This window comes from Mandrillus leucophaeus, unplaced genomic scaffold, assembly GCF_000951045.1.
Source record: "Mandrillus leucophaeus isolate KB7577 unplaced genomic scaffold, Mleu.le_1.0 Scaffold531, whole genome shotgun sequence".
Taxonomy (NCBI): Eukaryota; Metazoa; Chordata; class Mammalia; order Primates; family Cercopithecidae; genus Mandrillus; species Mandrillus leucophaeus.
Window position 1 is genome coordinate 378,016 of NW_012105709.1, and position 21,174 is coordinate 399,189.

The 21,174-nt window shown below is 37.2% G+C and overlaps 1 protein-coding gene across 1 annotated transcript in view; it reads right to left on the reverse strand.

Annotated features, from left to right (window-relative positions):
- The window catches only part of UTRN (utrophin), a 512,939-nt gene that overhangs the window by 368,430 nt on the left and 123,335 nt on the right, over positions 1–21,174 (reverse strand). The window contains exons 4-9 of the mRNA XM_011997130.1: positions 10,722–10,814; positions 9,058–9,135; positions 8,616–8,708; positions 6,229–6,401; positions 3,745–3,860; positions 2,890–3,050 (exon numbers count right to left, since the gene is read on the reverse strand). Coding sequence (XP_011852520.1) covers positions 2,890–3,050; positions 3,745–3,860; positions 6,229–6,401; positions 8,616–8,708; positions 9,058–9,135; positions 10,722–10,814 — 714 coding nt within the window. The remainder of the gene's footprint in view (positions 1–2,889; positions 3,051–3,744; positions 3,861–6,228; positions 6,402–8,615; positions 8,709–9,057; positions 9,136–10,721; positions 10,815–21,174) is intronic.

Sequence of the window (21,174 nt, forward strand, 5' to 3'; positions counted from 1 at the left end):
CCCAATGCTCTTAAGATATAATTTAAAATTCTTAGCACAGTTTACAAAAATACTGTGATAGCAAGAAACCAAGATAGAGAGACAGAAAGAGAGAGGCAGACAGAGAGTTGTATTTTGATAGATTAATCAGAAAAGACTTCTCTGAAAAGGCTCCATTTAAACTGAGGAAAAATGTGCAGCCTGCCATATAATGGTGGGTGGAGAAGCATTTAACAGATGGGAACCTGCACGAATAAGAATCTTGGGGAAAAAGTGGAAAAAGTCCACTCTAACTGCAGGGCAGAGTGGCAGAGGTAGGCCACATCTTGCAAACTATAGGAGAAAATGAAGTCTTTAATTAGTATGAAGGCTGGAATAGAATGAAAACACACACAAAAGACATTTTGGAGGAAGACTTGAAGAATCCAGGAAACTGAATATATGAGTTAAGAAATGAGCCAATCAGCACAGAGTTGAAACCATGGATAATTGAAAGACAGATGGTGCCAAAGACAGAGAAATAAAAATGAGTTAAGTTATGGACCAAAAATCCTAAAACTGCAGAATTAAAATAACCCCTGGAGATCATTTAGCTACAAACCTCTATACTAAAATGAGAATATCTAAGAACCAGGAAAGTTAGTGACCAGCCAAAAGTCACTGAGATAGGCACCAGTATCCATGAGGTCGAGAAGGAAGGCATTATCTAAACACAAATGTTCAGATGGTATTAATTCAAACACATGAGGAAACTTTCAACTGACAGATATTTAAAGAGTGAATATCTGAATGCAGGAATTATTCACTGACCACCAGTGTATGTTTGTAGAAAGAACAGGGCAGAAGAAGTCTGGCTATTAGGAGAGCAGTGGACGGCAAGCTATGTCAGAGAGATGATTAAAACTTGATCACGGCTGGGCGCGGTGGCTCAAGCCTGTAATCCCAGCACTTTGGGAGGCCGAGACGGGCGGATCACGAGGTCAGGAGATTGAGACCATCCTGGCTAACACGGTGAAACCCCGTCTCCACTAAAAAAATACAAAAAACTAGCTGGGCGAGGTGGCGGACGCCTGTAGTCCCAGCTACTCGGGAGGCTGAGGTAGGAGAATGGCGTAAACCCGGGAGGCGGAGCTTGCAATGAGCTGAGATCCCACCACCGCACTCCAGCCGGGGTAACCAAGTGAGACCCCATCTAAAAAAAAAAAAAAAAAACTTGATCACATTTTAGTTTTCAATTAGCGTAATTCAGCCTCTAAGGCACTAATGAAAGCTTGCAAATGATGACGTTAGTGTTAATACACTTGCACTTAATCAGATAGCAAATGTTTTCTGAAGTTCTTATCATGCCACCCTGAGCCCTAAACATAAGTGATTATTTTATCTGCACATCATGAAAAGTAAATGAAGTCTCCCTCCTTTTTAAGAGAGAAGGTCCTTAACTAGAAGAGCTAAATATCTCCACCTTCTAACAAAATGCAATAAGGAAATGAATCTAAAACCCCAAAACAAACCCAGAAGATCATCTGAGCCAACTAAAGAGGTGCATCATTAATGTAGAATAATAACTACACTTGTAGAGGCAAATGCTTCCTAGCACTTTTTTCAATTACAGTAAGTTAGGAATTTTCGTCAGCATCATTTGATATTCACTTCAAAAGAGTGGGTTCACAATCAGGCCTCATTTCTCAATCCTTTCTTTTCAATAAATGTTTTTTTTCTTTTTCTATATATCACTCTATTTTTGAAATGGGGGAAATAAAAGGATTGGTACACACTACCCAAATAAAATTTAAAATAATAAGTAAATTCTCTGAATCTCAGAGGAAGGAAAAGGATGCTGTGTCAATTCAAGACTAGTATCATAATATGAGAATTAAATAATTTTTTAAAGAAATCTGTTAAATGAGAATGCCAAAACAAATCCAGAAGAAAAATGATAATAATGATAGCTGTTGCTTGTTGAGTGCTTATCAATGTCATTTTAGATACTTTGAATTCATTATCTTTATGAAGTAGGTGGTTTTAATCACATTTTGCAGACAAAACTGTGATTGAGAGTTTAAGTAACAACCCAAAACAAGTAGCAACAGGATTAATTTAAGGTCTGGAGCCCAAGCTTGCTTCTCTCTGAAATGTATTTCTTATAATTTTGAAATCCACATGTATGTCTTGGTTGCTTGGTCATCAGAATATTGAACCAAGTGACTTCTAAGGTCCAACTCTTAAGAGTCTCTCATCTTATGAATTACAAGGACTGGTTGGACTAAAACAGAATGAGATTAAATATGGATTCATTCAAACAGTATAACTAAGTAAGAAAATAAATTATGATTTTATTTCTCTCTTTAAAAATTCATTTATATCCTGATGAATGAAATCATCATAATCCCTTCATGAAAAGCTCACCAGTAGTTTACCATACATTACTGCTCCTAAAGGAAAGGGAAAATAAGGCTTACATTTTGATAGCCCTTGTGAGATATATAACGGAAAAAAAAAATCTTTTTTTCAATGGCGAAAAAAGAAAGACAATTAGTACTTAGAACAAAAACTAGGCTGATATGAGAAAAACCATCCTTAGCACATGACAGAAATAAAAGCTAGCAACCAGATGATGTAAAAACATAGATTCTCAGCATGTCATGCAGCAGCATGATCAACAGCCCAGTTTTTCTGGGTGAAATAAGGTATTTTCCTTCTTAATAAAGTCCATTGACTTTATTAAGTTATGGTTTTTCTACATGAATGTGACAGAATGCTAACTGCTAAACTGAACTTCTTATGCAAATGTAAGCTGAGAAACCAAGATGTTCTCAGTCAAGAAAAAAACCCTCTGAAAGTGTTTTTATCTACTGCCTAGGAGAAAACAAATAGGGCGAGCCAAACACTTTAATAAAATGTTATCTGTACCTGTATATTAATTGCTTCTTCCTCACATTCTTTCTTATATTTCCTTGGGAGTGTCTCTACCTCACGGATGGCATCTATAGTGACTTGCTGAGGTAGCACCTCAAACAAAGATGTTAAATACATAATTATGGATTTCTTGTCAGGAAGCTGAACGGCAACATCTAAAAGTGGAAGAATATAAGAACCAGCTTAAATTAGGTGTCCAAAATACGTGAATTGCTCAATATTAGATATAAAATAACTCTCCTTAGTACCCATAAACAATACCTAATACATAATCTTTGCAATACCACAGCTCAGTAAATTGCCACTTCAAAATATATGAGACAAAGGCAAACGGGATTACTTATTTTTGTTCAGTATATCATTTTTTAAAGTCTTCCCTAAAAGCTTCCCCAAAATGGTCAAAGATAAGCTACCATATGTTACCATTTAAGATAAAGATACAGACTTTATTCATACTATGAAAATAAGTCTAGAATTCAATCCTGCAACATTTATAACTAAAGTCTTTACATCACATGCAAGAAGCTCACATAAAAATGCTTTTTAATGGACTAACCAGATACTGAATTTATCTAATAATTACATTTTCTTAAAACTTTAATTCTTACTTAATTTAGATTAACTATTGTCCAGTGCTGTAGTTAAATTTCTACCTAAAGGATCCTACAAACTGCTAAGTACAAAAGTATTAATAACTGTCAGTAATAAAATGACTTGCACCTATACTCCAAAAAGGAAAAGGTTCTTCAAGTCTCATAATTCATTTTTAAAAGGACAAAGAGACACTGCTTTTCAAGAATGCAAAACTATAAAGTAAAATCAAGGTTGAAATTAAACACTGAACAATACCTTCAGGATCTAACAGCTTTTCAATTCCCAAATAAGTTTGAGCCTTGCTGAAGGCATGTTCAAGTCTCTCAATTGGTGACATTTTGACAACTTTATCCCAGCTGAAGAGATCAGGTCTGAAAATCATGCAAATAAAATGCAATGAAGATGAAATATGTGGAAACAAAGTAGGCATTGTTATACTATAATACATTTTAGTTTTAGATTATTTTTATTTGTGAGGATTTTTTGAGTTTATTTTTATATTCCAAAGACTTGTCAAATACATACTTGAAATTAATTCACAAATATGAAAATAACAGATAATACTTTCCAAGGATCTTGTATTAGCTAAATAGGACTGCTATTTTCTGTGGTAACCATTAAGACTAGAAGTAGTATGTAATATTTCCCAAAGAACAGAAGAAAAGGGGGTAAGGGGGAACCTATCGATACAAAAAGAGATAAGAAAGTAAAAATAAAAAATTTAAAAAACACAGAAAAGATAAGACAAATGAGCAGCTCACACTATGTTGTAAAAATGAACCTAAATATATAAATTATCACAATCAATGTTAATGGACTAAATTCTTCAATTAAAAGATCAAGATTAGCAGAACACAAAATCCAGCTCTAATCTGTTCTCAGGATATTCCTAAAACAAAAGCCTTGGAAGAGTTTCCCTCTAATGCCCCGCTTCCATGCTACTATATTGTCTAGTACTGTATTTCATTTCTATCTTGGTTTTCTTTTAATACCACAAATTGGACATTATTGTTGCTTTGACTTATCCAAAAGTTCATCATTTTCTTTATTCTGTATCTGTTCTTGCATGTTAGATCCACCCACCTTCTGAGATGCACTTCCCCCACTTCCCTCCCTGAATTCATCTCCCATTACTCCCCCAACTCAGGTCACTGCAGCCACTGGCCTCTCTTATCCCAGGTGCCTCCTCTGCTCTTGTCTGATGTATTTTTCTTCAGTGTGTGTACTATTTCTATATACTACACAACTTTATTATTGTCTATCTCCCTCTGTTGGAACATAAGCTCAAGGAGAACTAAGACTTTTGCCCGTTTTGTTCTCTGCCGTATACCCTGTGTCTAGCACGTAAAAGGCACTCCACACATATTTGTTGAATCAATTAATTAATAAATTGAAAGGCATATTGGCTAAAACTCTACACTTTCTTGATAAAATCCCTTAACCAAGTAGAAACCAAGGGCAACCTTCTTAAACTGACAAAGGAGGAGTGGATGAATACTGGCAGGGAGGGATTCTTTAACCTCATAAAAAGTGTACCCAAAAAGCTACAAAAAACATTGTTCTTATGGTAAAACACTAAAAACACTCCTTTTGTTACCAACAACAAAAATTCTACCCACTATCACCAATTCAAATCAACACGGCATTGAAGGACAAGGCACAATAGAGAACAAAAAAGAAAACAGAAGAAATAAAAGGATCATAATTCTAGGACATTCTAATCCCTCCTCTCCCAAAAAACCTACAATCTACAGAGACAAACTTACTAAAATGTGTAAGAACTGATTAAGTTTCCAGATATAAGATGTAGAAACGTCTACTGCACTTTTATATACCAGCAAAAAAAATAGAGGAAATGAAACTTGAGAAAAGTAATCATTTATAACAACAATAAAACATAACAAATCTTGCCTTTGGCATTTCAATCCCTGATTCATGTAGAAATTATTATTTTTTTTTTTTAGTGTGGTGAAGTAAAGATCCAATGCATTTATTTATATATGGGTAATCAATTGTCCAAACCATCTATTAATCTGCAATATCAGCTCAAGCATATATCAGATTTTCCTGTGTAATGGAGCCATTTCTGAGTTCGTAATTTTATTAGGTTGAACCATATGAAAACACCACTCTTATACAGCAAAACAGTCACATAGGCAATTTCATATGGTTCAGCTTACATTGGTGTGTGTATTGATAGTACTGCATAGTCTTAATTAATATAGCTTCATACTTTCTTTTTGGAAAGTATTTTAGCCTGGTTCTTCTTCAGAAGTCTACTGGCTATTCTTGGGCCTCGTCTTTTATATAACTAGAATCTGTTCACAAGTTTCATTAAAGACAATTTGGCTACTTTTAATTTTAATTGGGAATGCATTGAATTTACAGAGTTTTACTTTCGGTATGAGAAGAAAAGCTAACACAATTTTTTGTATATATTATCAGTTAGTGCTGAATGACTGGGGTTGAACTATGTGAGTTATTTCATATTTTTTAAATTCATAAATATGCAGGAGAAACTATGGACCTTGTATTGTGGCATTTAAGTCCTAAAGAAATAAAGACTTGATGGGTAGTTTTCTTCCATGATACTTCTTTTCTTAAGGTTTTGGTAGAACATGTGCAGAAAGGAGAGCAGTGGGACTGGAGATGGGGCTTCAGGGAGTAGTGGTGGCAGCAAAGGGGCAGAGAAGAAACACGAATTTGTAAAGCCCACTTCTAGATAGAGTAATGTCTCACTTATGTCGGTGGAGGACAGCATTAAAGGCGAGTCCATCTGTCCAGCTGGTGGTGAAGTTGAGGACGTTGACTTGGCTATAGGGCCTGGTGGTCTGACGCACCCAGCTGAGCAGGATCTTTTCACTGTTGGTCTGCTGCAGGTCCGACATGACATCCTTCATGACATCTTTCACCTATGTAAGAGAAACCAGGCCTGTCTATAACTAATACTTCAATCGTTTACTTCTACTTAATTCAATGAAGTCTTTGAAAAAGCAATATTGCACTAATTAACCATTATGGATCAGGTAACTGGCATTCATTTTACTTCAGATTTTTCTGTAGACACTGGAGCAATAAATTTTAACAGTGATTATTTTGGGGGACAAAATTTGAGGTGATTTTTACCTCACTGTTATACATTACTGTGTTTTCTATATCTTAAGCAACACTTATACTATGTTTGGTTACAATGAACACTACTTTCATAGTCATAGAAAGTCATAGTTTATGTGTTTACAAAGACCTTTTCAATTTAAAAAAAGTTTATTTTCTACAAAAATTAGAAAGGAAAAACTTTTGAGTACGTAAAAATAAAGTATCTTTCCTGATTGCAATCACAATTATACTCTAGAACTAACATTTTAAATTATTATTCTAAATTAGTAAACATGTTTCAAGAAAGTGCTCAAAGAATGACACAGATCTATCTAAGGGACACAGGAGCCAATTTAAGAGGCTCACACTGGCCAAATCTAGGATGACTTGAACACTCAAATGAATACTAGTAAAAGATTATAAACCTATGCAAATGTCCATGAATCTATACTGATATGTAAATGACTAAATGAATGGAGAGAGAGATAAGATAGACAGAGAAACAAGAAATAAGGGGAAGCTCTTCCTTACAAGTAGAAAGCCAACTAATGTAGAAGGAATCATGAAATTAGAAAATCATGATCTATCAAGCATCATAATAATAGCTGGTCCAGGCAAAAAGTATGAATGGGTGCTAAAACTAACGAATAAAACTTCGATAAAAACTAAATATTTATACAGTCTCAAAGTATATCCCCACCCGATACTTTTAATAACAAAGGGTAGTTAAATTACAGGGAAGAAACTTGGTAAATACCACCTTAGCCAAACAATCAAAGTTAACACTGCCAGAAAAAGAACTGACGGACATCACCTATCCCCGATATGATGCACTAAGAAGAACTCACGTCACTTTTGTGACGTCCCTGCCAAAAGTGAACAACCTGAACTTAATCATAAGGAAACCTCAGCCAAGCCCAAGCCCACCTAGAGAGATATTCTACAAAATAACTGGCCAGCACTCTTCAAAAATATCAATATCATGAAATACAAAGACTCAAAAACTTCTAGATTAAGGAGGACTAAAGAGACATGAAAAATAAATGTAATGCATGATCTCAGGTTTTCTTTCACTACTAAGGATATTACTGGGACAACTGACAAAAATCTAAGATCTGTAGATTACATAATTGTATTATTTCAATGTTATTTTCTTGATTTTAATAATTGTATATTAAGTTTTTATATTTAATAATCAATGATTGGCATTTTAAATATCAGTATTTCACATTTCATATTATTATACCAGTATGCTATTGTGTTTACATATGAGAGTTCTTGTTTTTAGGAGAATGCCATGGTTTTAGAAAATACACAGTAAATATTTTAGGCAGATAGGGAGAGAGTACAAATGCAATATTGACAACTGGTAACATTTAGGAAATGTGAGTGGAAGGTACTTGGGAATTCTTTGAACTATTCCTGCAACTTTTCTGGACATGAAATTATGTCCATTTTAAAAATTTAACATAAGAAAGGTACGTACTTTTTTCCCTAGACCACAAAAATAGGGCATTTTGTCAGCCTCTTCCATTGAAAATTGTTATGAGTTGAATTATGTTCTCTAAAATTAATATGTTGAGTACTTCAGAGAGGGGCTCTATTTGGAAATAAGGTAATTGCAGATGTCACTAGTTAGAATGAGGTCACACAGGAGTAAGGTGGGCCCTAAATCCAATATGACTGATGTCTTTACAAAAAGAGGAAATTTGACACAGATATGCACACAGGGAGAACACCACGGCAGCACTGGAGCTATCTTATCACAGGCCAAGGAACCGCAAAGATTGCAGACAAACCACCAGAATTTGGGGGCAAGGCATGGATCAGAGTCTCCCTCAGAGACTTCAGGAAAAACCAACCCTGCTGATGCCTTGATTTTGGACTTCCAGCCTCCAGACCTGGGAGACAACAAATTTCTGTGTTCAAACCAAGCAGCTTGTGGTACTTGGTTATGGCAGCCCTAAGAAACCAAAAGACAAACAATACATTTTCCATCTCTATTAAAAAGTGATTGGAAATTTCCCCACCTGCCAGTGCAAAATGATGCTCCAAAGTAAACCCAAAGTCAGTTTGTGATTTCCATCCACAATGTCAGTTCCCCCTATATTCACTAATTCCACCTATTAAGAAAAAAAAAAAAAAACACTTTTAAGACAATTTATTCACAGAACTCCAGGTTTTCATTTTAGCACATTTGGATAGCAGTATAAGTGAGAGATAAGAGAAATTTCATTTTAGAGAATCAGGTGAACCTAAATCTCAAAAATGTATTATTTATACCACAGATCAACATAGCCATCAGAAAAAGCACATGACTGTTTCTTCACTCACAGAAAAAGTTCAATATTTCTCATAATAAAAAATGTTTGCAAGAATCAGTGAATGCCAATGCATCAAGCAGTTGGCGAGTTTCACAATAAATAATGCTGATGGCAGCCCAGACCCCCAAAACTCACATTACAAGCTTACATTGTTCTGATGTAAAACCTGCAGCACTCTGTTGACATTATTTAAGGCATGTACCCTTGTGGAACCACGTTCCTTTGGCTGGAAAATAAAACACAAAAGCAAGTAAAACTGATTGTCCCTCCATATGTCTGACAAACACTAACATTGAGATATACACAGAAGAGCAGCTCAGCGTGCAGGGCCCCTCAGAGGCAGGAGCTCTGGCTGAAGTCTCAGGTTACCACCCTGGAAGCTGGTGTTCACAGTATGTAAATCCCTCAACTAACAACATCTTAAGATACCAGTTCCCTAACTTGCAAGCACATTGAAATGTCCTAGGCAGCTTCATAAAAACGCCAATCCCTCAGTCCAACCCCACCCCCAAAGAGTGTGGCTTAATGGGTCTAGGGTGTGGTCTGGACTTGGGATTTTTAAAAGATTGCCTATAGTTCTAATGTGCAGACAAGTTTGGAAAACAGTGCTCTATGAACAAAGCTTCCTGTCTCTCAACTGGTATGGCTGCAGAAGGATTTTAGAGAAGCTGTGGCCTCTTTATTCTGCACAGATGTGAACAGAGCAAGGAGGATTCAGAGGCACCATCCCCAGGCTCCAGGTAGCATTACAAGAGCCCTCGGAAGGCAGGGAATCCCCACCTGGGGAAAGATAACCTATGCAGCTTCTTTCTACTTCACTGGCCAGGGAACCTTATCTGAGAGAGGGATCAGCCTGTCTAACAGTTATCTACCCACCACCTGGAGGGCAAAGGGAGAGAATGACACCCCACACTTCTGCAAGAAAGAAATTCATCTTCAGGAGTGCATCTGTCTGTCCTGTGATAGTACCTCTACCTCTAGAGTTAACATTTGTACCCATAAATGCACCCTCTTCATTGGCAGTTTTTTCTGCATGACTATGGAGTATCCTACACATAAAATAATAGAGGTGTATTTAAAAAATAAATAAACAAAATACAATCCTGAAAATCTGAATAAAAAATGGATGTCATTGTTTTTGACAACTTTTTGTGTTTTTTTAGAGACGGAGCCTCGCTCTGTTGCCCAGGCTGGAATGCAGTGATGCAATCTCGGCTCACTGCAAGCTCCGCCTCCCGGGTTCAAGCAATTCTCCTGGCCTCAGTCTCCCGAATACCTGGAATTACAGGTGCATGCCGCCACGCCCAGCTAATTTTTTGTATTTTAGTAGAGACGGGGCTTCACTGCGCTGCCCAGGCTGGTCTCGAACTGCTGAGCTCAGGCAATCCGCCCGCCTTGGCCTCCCAAAGTGCTAGGATTACAGGTGTGAGCTACTGTGCCCAGCCTGAACAACTGTTTTAAGAAATATTTGAAATTTCAATGTGTTTGTCTCCAGACTCTGCTGTTCAAAACATTCTGCCCTCTCTATAAATCCATTCTTTTTTGTAATTTCTCTCATCTTGGGCTGTATCAGAGCAATAAACAGTTAAGGTAATTTTATCTTCAATAAAAACAGAGCCCTCAGAAGAACCGAAATGTTGTTGCATCAAAGCACTCATTAAAACACTTCATTAAAAATGTTCCCAATTTCAGCCTTTACATTTGAATGTAAAGTAAAATGGATACTTTCACTTTAATGGGTACCCACAGTGGGTCATCAAGTATCAGTAATGACTGGAGACTCCATTGTTTACAAAGATGACTTGCTCTCACCAGTGATGTTCCTGTGAGGCCTTCTAGAAGATCCAATAGCTTCCTTCCATCTTTGAGGTCTGTGAACATATCATTGATTGGTGGTTTCCCACTCTGTAAAAGAAAAACACAAATAAAGTATGGGGTATGCCAACAGCAGAAACTCCACATACACCTGCAAATAAATGAGTGGCTTCATTTTTTGCTCAATTAAAATGTTGTGGATGATCTGCAGACTATCTAAATTTGTCTTTCATAGAAAGAACAAGTACAAATACAGAAATTTTCAAATCCCATAAAGAATACTTTAAGCTGAAATAAATTACATTTTTCCTTATAAAGAAAGCAAATCAAGCTGCTGTTAACATTGATAGGCCTTCGGGCATCGTGGTTCATGCCTGTAATTTCAGCACTTGGGAGGCCGAGGCGAGTTCAGGAGTTTAAGACCAGCCTGGCCAACATGGTGAAACCTCATCTCCAGCAAAAATATAAAAATTAGCTGGGAGTGGTGGTAGGCACCTGTAATCCCAACTACTTGGGAGGCTGAGGTAGGAGAATTGCTTGAACCCAGGAGGTGAAGGTTGCAGTGAGCCAAGATCTCACCACTGCACTCCAGCCTGGGCAACATAGCAAGACTCCATCTCAAAAAAAAAAAAATCTACAAAGTCTGGACATAATTTCACACAAATATACAGTAAAGTGTTAGAAAGAACAATGAACGACAACAAAATAATAGACCTTGAATATGATATATGTTCCTGAGAAAGCAATGATAAGGAGATGCATTAAAAATGTAAATGAGCCTACAACATCCGGGTGCAGAGGCCAACAAAAAGTATGAGGATTGTCTCTTCATCACTGCATTTCACATCACAGTGTGACAATGTCTTCCAGCATTTCCATTATGGGAGCACGTGATTTGGTCATCAATTTCAGGGCTGAGGTGTTCAGTCTGTATTTCTGGTTATTAATTTCTTAACACTTAAGGCACTTTGGGCTTAACAATTAAATACATTTTGTGCTTAAAACTAGTACCACTCCAAGATTTTGTCGGTTGAAGCTTATAGAATTCCTAAACTCTTGTCCCTGATAAATAGCCTCAACTCCCACAGATAATCCTGCTCTAGTGTCTGATGCCAGAAAAGTCCACTCCATTCACTGTAAGTTTGGTAGATCCTTGCCTGTCTGTGACACAATGGGTTATTGTGCAATGGGGCGATCACCACATAGAAAATCAGGAAGCCTCGGCTTTAAGTCCAGTTTGACCATTAACTACCTGGTGAACCTGGCTCAGCTACCTAAACTTTTAAATCGAAAGTCACTATAAAGATCAAATAATATAACATTATAAGAAAATGCGCTGAAAACTATAGAGTACAATTTAATATTTAATAAATGTTGTATTATCTTGTATCAAATTACTGCCTTGTATAATAAAATCTCCACAGAGATTAATAGTTCCACTTCCCATCAATAATAGATATTTTTTAACGAATACTTCTTTTTTCTTCTTCATTTCTCACTTTAAAAAATAAATATGTATCATTTATATGAAGCAAAACTTTACCCTGAGTTTGAAATGGAGGAGGGGGAAGAAGGAGCCATTCTAAAGCTTCCTAAAATTTGGCATTACTCCTTCCTTCCTCCCCTCGTGATTCCTTATCTGTTTTTATTGTGTGTGTGTGTGTGTGCGCGCGTGGTGTGCGCATGCATGCCTGAAGAGACCTGAATTGCAAAGATGAATAAAGATTCCACATTTCTGCACACTCAACAGCTTACCATTCGGTGGAAGAGATATTCTGTTTCAGAAAATAATAATTACAGTGCGATGTGTAAGGTCTGGAATAGAGAAGTGTGCCAGTGCTATAGGAGCACAGAGGAGAGAGAGGCCCCAAGAGCACTGCAAGCCAGGGAGTGGGCAAAGGCTTCAGACAGGAGTTGACCCTTGAACTAGACTTGATTTAGTTTTTTACAAGGCATAATTTACTTATCTTTTAAAAAATTTAGATTCAGGAAGTTCATATGCAGGTTTGTTACATGGGTATGTTGTGTGATGCTGAGGTTTGGGTCTCAAATGATCCCACTGCCCAAGTAGTGAACATAGTACCCAGGAGGTAGTTTTTCAACCCTTGTTCCCCTCCCTCCCTTTATCTGTTTTTAAATAAGTATTAGGTATTGTCAACTCATCATTTTTAGCATGTGCCTTCTTCATTGTTCATATACTCCAGATGAGGCAAAGTGCAGTAAAGTTTTCACCACAGAATCAGTAAAGAATACACTGTTACTTATTCATATCTGAAACAAAGCTGCTTTTCTATTCCCAGCTGCCTTTTTCACAGACAGCAATGGATTCAGGGTCAAAGAGATTTTCTCCATCAATCAAAATAACACAGAGATGTGCAAGATGCAGGAACCACTTTCCAGAGGCAGAACTCCAGGAAGCCAGGCAAGGGGTAATGTCTCCCTGAGGGGAAAGTCCCGTGAGGACTTGCTACCCACTGTCAGTAAAAGCAATGGGCAGAAGTGGCCTTCATCACCTGCCTACCTCTAATCTCCCTCCCCCACCCAACTAGAAGAACAGTTCTGCAAAATAGCCAACAAATAATCAAATTCACTTTCAGGTCTTAGGCATAGCAAAAATATATCATACAGGTAAAGCACATGGGAGAAACAAATGGGGGTATATAGGCATAGAAAGGATCTTAGAAAATACTGATGATGGCAAGGGCAACTAATATAACACCTGGGCATCCTGTAACCTTTCTCAAATCCAGTCTCCACTTTCCAAAAAATAATATAATACAAAACAACTGGTTGGGCGCGGTGGCTCATGCCTGTAATCCTAGCACTTTGGGAGGCCGAGGCTAGAGGATCACTTGAGCAGGAATTTGAGACCAGCCTGGCCAACATGGCAAAACACCATCTCTACTAAAAATACAAAAACTGGCTGGGCGTGGTGGTACACACCTGTAATCCCAGCTACTTGAGAGACTGAGGCAGGAAAATTGCTTGAACCCAGGAGACAGAGACTGCAGTGAGCTGAGATGATGCCACTGCACTACAACCTAGGCAACACAGCAAGACTGTATTTCAAAAAAACAAACAACAAAAAAAAAGCATTATATAAAGGAAATATAAATATTTATTCATATTATAAATAATTATGGATATCCATCAATGACCTCATCTGTAAACAAGAGGCCTCTTATTGGCCATAGAATTTTGGGCAAGTTACTTGGCCTTTCTGTATCTATTTGTTTACCTGTTAAAAACTAAGATGACAGATGTTCATTAAATGGTTGATGTGACTATATCACAAGCATAACTTTAGTGTTTTCTATTGGCAGAAAAGTATAATAAAATATCAACAATATCTAAAAGGACTGAGACAACAAATAAGCACTTCTTCATCTCAGGCAGGAGGGCAAAGCAGGCCCTGAACATGAGAGCATGGTAGTGTCAATTCATGGAGAAAGATCTCACAAGTCTGAGGTTTCATTAATGTGTCATATGATGATCTGCAGGAATATACGTCATTCAAAAACAATTAACTACCTTTTTTGTAAAATGAAAGCAGCCATAGACAATACATAAACAAATACACCAATTGGAATGACTATCTTCTAATAAAGCTTTATTTGTAGACACTAAAATTTGAATTTCACATAATTTCCACATGTCACAAAATATTACTCTTCTTTTGATTTTTTGTAACAACCTAAAACTGTAAAAACCATTCTTAGCTCATAGGCCATACGGAAACAGGCAGTAGAAATATGAAATGTTCTTAGACATAATGATAGCAAGCATTCACTGTATCAGATATGTTCTAAGAGACTTATAAAGATTTAATTGTATTATTTAGATGTATTATTTATTTCCTTATGATAGTATTTCAAGAAAAATAGCATCATCTTCTTCATTCTACAGGGGAAGAAACTGATGTGGAGGTGACTTAACAAATGAGAGGCAGAACCAGGATCTGATACCACAAAATCTGACTCTAAATCTATGTTTTCAACATCTGTGCTATACTGCTACTAAAATTATGAAGGCACAGGACTAAGACAGATAGGGAAGAAAATATTTCATCACTGGACTGGGATATATAAGGAAAAAAATATTTAATCACTGGGGTGGGTGGGATATATTTAGTGGCCTCTCAAAGAGAGCAACAAGATATATACTACATTTTGATGAATTCAAAATGCAGACTATTTTTTCCTAGTACGCAACTCTAAAGTGTGTCTGGTGCTTTGGTATCACAAGCTGTAAACTTGGGATCCACTCTGGCAAACAGCTTGGAAATGTCAGAAGTCATCTATGAATAAAAATAAAAACTGATTCATCCTGACAGTTAACCTCTTATTTCGATTTTGAAATCTTTGCAAAGACTCATTTGCAGAGACTTCTCTGACAAAGAGAATACAGTTGAATAATGCATTTGGACAAATATTTAGTGAATACCTCCTTTGTGCTTGGCCCTGTGGAAATGCCAAGTTCAGGTCATTCTCCTTATTCTCAAGACAGTTTCCATAGTTTTCCAATAAATACAAAAGGGTATAAATGAACAGTCTTGAACTTGAAAGGTATATAAGCCTTGGGTCACATTTAACTTTAAAAAAATTAAACAAACACATTACATGACTCTAGATGACAGATACTACAGCCCTGGCATGGCCAGCTTTGGCTGTACCCAAGTCTCAACTCCCCCTACCATCACCATTTGGATAAGTGAGACCAGCATTCATACTTGCAGCTGGGACACTACTGCTGCTGGATTTTAAAATGTTAGAGCACAAAGGCAAACGATCATCACAATGCACGGGGAGAAGCCAGGGTGTCTCGTGGGGAGCAGGGGCTGCAAACAACTGCAGTGATGACACATTTGAGGGAAGCAAACCTGATGGGCCCCAGGCACATCTGGAAAATCAGCTGGCTCTGCAGGCTCAAATGGCAGCTCCTGCTCAGTTCTAGTCCAGAGTGGCCATATGGGAATTCAGGTTCACTGTGGGCAGAACTTCTCATTTTTAAAAAGAAGGTGGAAATCTGTATTTATATGTATAATCTCCTGATAACTATAATTTCCTAAAACACTGTGCTAAACAAATAGATCTTGTCTACAGGCACACCAGGTCATGGGGTGACTGATGAGGAATTTCTGCATACAGCATGACTACATATAGGTGAAATATAGGATTAATCAGAGAGGAATGCCTTAAGGAACTGGTCAGCTTTGGAGAAAGGCCACACACAAATATGCACATACACACATACACACTCACACATCCATGGACTATAGAATATGAATAATTGCAAATATATCATATATCAAGAAATAATCACTCTTGCTCAGGCCAAAAACACAGGGAGTCATTCCTGATTCATTTCCTTTCACTTATTCTCCATCTCTAACCCACCCACAAGCCCTGTCCTTCCACTTCCAAAAACACATCCCAAACGTGATCACTTCTTACCACGGTCATTGTGTCAACTCTAGCCCAAACCACCATTATCTATTGCCTGAACTCCAGCTCCAGCCAACTGATCTCTTTGCTTCTACGTAAGAACCAGAATAATTCCAGTTTTAATGTGCAGACCACATTGTGTCATTTCCCTGATTTACCCTAATGGGAGTCCATTATAGGCAAATCCAATCCAAACTCCAAATAAAAATCTTGTGAGATCTGGTCCCACCCTCTCTCTGATCTGATACTGTATTATTCTTACCCTTCTTCAATACTCCCAAAGCACAATTATTAATATTTCTATCACAGATCATGTTTTTCAGCAACAGTAGTAGTAATGGAAAAAATCTATAAAAGATTGAATAAGGAAGTAAGATTTAGAAAGTACAGTTTGGATTTCTTAAAAGAGTGAAATTCTAATTCTTTGTATCAATAACAAATCAGAAGCAGAATTGGGCCTTGGATTTTCCAGTAGGGAGATAGATCAGTGCCTACTTTCTGTCGTACAGTATGCAAAAACCAAGGCTGATAAAAGCAGCCCTTGACTTCACGGCACTCAGACTCCAAATACAGTCATGAGTCACTTAAGGACAGGGATACAGTCAGAGAAATGCATCCTTAGGTGATTCCATCATTGTGCAAACACCATAAAGTATATTTACACAAACCGAGATGGAATAGCCTACAACACACCTAGGCTAGATGGTATAGCATATCACTGCTAGGCTACAAACCTATAGAACATGTTACTGTACTGAATGCTGCAGGCAACTGTAACACACGGTAAGTATTCATGTTTCTAAACACAGAAAAGTTACAGTAAAAATATGATATAAAAGATTTTAGGCTGGATACAGTGGCTCATGCCTGTAATCCCAGCACTTTGGGAGGCCGAGGCGGGTGGATCACCTGAGGTTGGGAGTTGGAGACCTGCCTGGCCAACATGGTGAAACCCTATCTCTCCTAGAACATAAAAATTAGCTGGTTGTGGTGGTGCACACCTGTAATCCCAGCTACACAGGAGGCTGAGGCAGGAGAATTGCTTGAACCTGGCAGGCAGAAGTTGCAGTGAACCAAGACCGCACCACTGCCCTCCAGCCTGGGCAACAGAGAGAGACTCCATCTCAAAAAAAAAACAAAAACAAAACACAAATAGTACACCTGTATAGGACACTTAACATGAATGGCGTTTACAGGACTAGAAATTGCTCTGGGTGAGTGGTAAATGAATGTGAAGGCCTAGGACACTACTGTATACTACCGTCGACCTTATAAACACTGTACACTTAGGCTACATTAAATTTATTTTAAAAATATTTTTCTTTCTTCAATAATAAACCTTAGCTTACAGTAACTTTTTTACTTTATAAGCTTTTCAATTTCTTTAACTTTTTGACTCTTTTATAATCACACAGCTTAAAACACAAACACATCACACATCTGTGCAAGAATATTGTTTCATTTTTTCCTTATTCTATAAGCCTTTTTCAATTTTTAAAACTGTATTTTTTTAGTTTTTAAACTTTTTTATTAAAAACTAAGACACAAACATACACATTAGCCTAGGCCTACACAGGGTCAGGATCAGCAATATCACTGTGTTCCACCTCCAGATCTTGTCCCACTGGAAGGTCTTCAGGGGCAATAACACGCATGGAGCTGTCGTCTCCTATGATATCAATGCCTTCTTCTGGGACACCTCCTGAAGGAACTGCCTGAGGCTGTTTTATAGTTAACTTTTTTTTTTTAATGAGTAGACGGAATACCTTCTAAAATAATGGACTGGACACAGTGGCTCACACCTGCAATCCCAGCACTTTGTGGGGCCAAGACAGGCAGATGATGAAGTCAGGAGTTCGAGACCAGCCTGCCAATATGGTGAAATCCCGTCTCTATTAAAAATACAAAAATTAGCCAGGCATGGTGGCACATGCCTGTAATCCCAGCTACTCAGGAAGCTGAGGCAGAAGAATCGCTTGAACAGGGGAAGTAGAGGTTGCAGTGAGCCATAATTGCACCACTGCACTTCAGCCTGAGCAACAGAGCAAGACTCCATCTCAAAATAAATAAATAAATAAAATAATGATAAAATTATAATAAACACATAAACCAGTAACATAGTTGTTGGTTATCACTACCAAGTATTGTGTACTGTACATAATTGTATGTGCTAGCTATATCTACAACTGGCAGCATGGTAGGTTTGTTTACAACAGCATCACCACAAATACCGGATGATACGGTTTGGCTGTGTCCCCACCCAAATCTTGAATTGTAGCTCCTATAATTCTCACATGTCATGGGAGGGACCCAGTGGGAGATAACTGAATCATGGGGGTGGGTCTTTCCTGTGCTGTTCTCATGATAGTGAACAAGTCTCATGAGATCTGATGGTTAGTTCCCTGCACATGCTCTCTCTCTCTTGCTTGCTGCCATGAGAGACGTGACTTTGCTCCTCTTTTGCTTCTCACCATGGCCTCCCCAGCCATGTGGAACTGTGGGTCAATTAAACCACTTTCCTTTATAAATTACCCAGTCTCGAGTGTGTCTTTAGTAGCAGCATAAGAACAGACTAATACACTCGAGTAAATGGCATTGTGCTATGCCCTTATGACAGTTACAGCATCACTAAGTTATGGGAATTTTTCAGCTTCATTATCATCTTCTGGGACCACCATCATATATGTGGTCCATCAATGTCCAAAACATCCTTATGCAACACATGACTGTAGATATAAACAAAAAACAGTACTAACATAATATGGCAAATATGTTAAGGTGAATTTGCAAATCTAGCTTGGTACTGCCAAAATTATACAAAGAAACAGATATAGCAGGGAGACAGAATCTGTCCGATGACTTACCTAAACCCATTATAAGCAATCAAGTTATAACTGCATATAATAAAAAGAGTTGGAAGATAACAGATTTTAAATGCTTTCAAAAGTAATATGTCTGATGAGTGTCATCTTACAAACGAATAACAAATTTGAGCCCTTTGACACTGATTATTCTATTATTTATTTACACCGTTTTCAAAACAGGATTTGAGACACTCTAATTCAATTACTAGTCCCATCATTTACTGTGTGTCTATGTGTGTGTGTGTGTGTGTATACAGTATATATATACACACAAACATACATAGTGTACATATCGTAATATATTCATACTCTCCTCAGATTAATCTGATGCCCCTGATAGTTCAAAATGATGCCCCAGCATCTGATAACATTGTAAATTTTATGCTCTCTCTCTTTCCCCCTCCTCATCTGTTTTTTGCAAGAAGTTGGTTAATTTAAAAATTCCAATAGAAATAACTTAATTCAATATTTCTCAATCTTTTCAAATTAGAATCTTTAACTCATGAACCCCAATCTCAACACTGACACAAATGTAGCACCCTTTTACATTCTTGTAATTCTTCAATTTTTTAATAATCAATATTGCATCAGTAGGCACTATGTACAACATCATCTTAGTTAATGATAATATATTTATATGATAATACATTTTTAAGCCATTATACAACAAAATGCTACACTTTTTCTCTTGGTGGTGGAATTAAAAGTAGTTTGAAAATTTTTCTTTGGATTTACTCTTTTATCTAATTTTTACAAAGTTTATGTATTATTGCATAAATTAAATAATAGAAGTCTTCAAAAGAATGTTGGCTCTAGTCAAGATTAAGCAAAATTATAAAATTAGGTTCATCTCAATTATAAAATGTGTACCTTAATCAATGAAATGAAGACTGTATGGTATTTAGTATTTACTTTTATGATTCAACTCCATGGTAAAAGAATAAACACAGCATTGCTTTCCACAGAGAAGACTGAAAGCAAAATAAGGGCACTGAAATAATGCCTAATGAGTTCCTTCCACACCTCAACAACAGAAAACCAGCAAAATGTGCTCCAGTCACTTAAACAATTAGTGAGTGCAGATCTCTCAGTTGTCCTCTTTAAGAATTCTGGGTGGTCAGCACAAGTTGTTAAGAATTGAAAAAGATTCCTTTTAGAAGCTTGCTTGGAAGGAGGGAGGGAGAGAAGAGGAAGAGAGAGACAGAGACAAGAGAAACAGACGGTTGCAGATCATCACAGAGTATGCCACATTAACTACAGAGCAATGATTTACAGTGTTTACTGTAAATGTGCAGAGAACAGTCCAAATCAATAAACGTGCGCCTACCTTCAGAACTACAAAATACTGTAAAACATATGCCAAACCAAGTAATATCTTTCAGGGAATCACAAGTCACACAGACATGTAACAGAATGTTTATCTTGATTTTGGTAAGTTATCGGTATAGTGATGATAAAATCTGGAATGATAAGGAACCAGTGTGGGGCTCAGATACCTGGTGGCCAGAGGCAGGGGCCACTAGCGTACTCCATGGACAATCAGGTGAGGTCTGGGGGCTGAATAAGCTCTGACTCCAAATTAGCAAGAAAAAAAAAATGGGCTAAGGACATGAATAGACAATTCTCAAAAGAAGATATACAAATGGCCAACAAGAATATGAAAAAATGCTCAACATCACTAACGATCAGGGAAATGCAAATCAAAACCACAATGCAATACCACTTCACTCCTGCATGAATGGCCGTAATGAAAAAATCAAAAAACAATAGAGGTTGGCAAAGATGCAGTGAAAAGGGAACACTGCTGGAAATGTAAACTAGTACAGCCACTATGGAATACAGTGTGGAGATTCCTTAAAGAACTAAAAGTAGAACTACCATTTGATCCAGCAATCCCATTACTGGGTATCTACCCAGAGGAAAAGAAGCCATTATACAAAAAAGATGCTTGCACACACATGTTTATAGCAGCACAATTCGCAATTGCAAAAATATGGAATCAGTCCAAATGCCCATCGAACAATGAGTGAATAAAGAAATTGCAGTGTGTGTGTATATATATGTGTGTGTGTGTATATACTATTAATACTATACAAATAGTATATATAATATATTAATTCCAGCAGTTAAAATATTTAATAT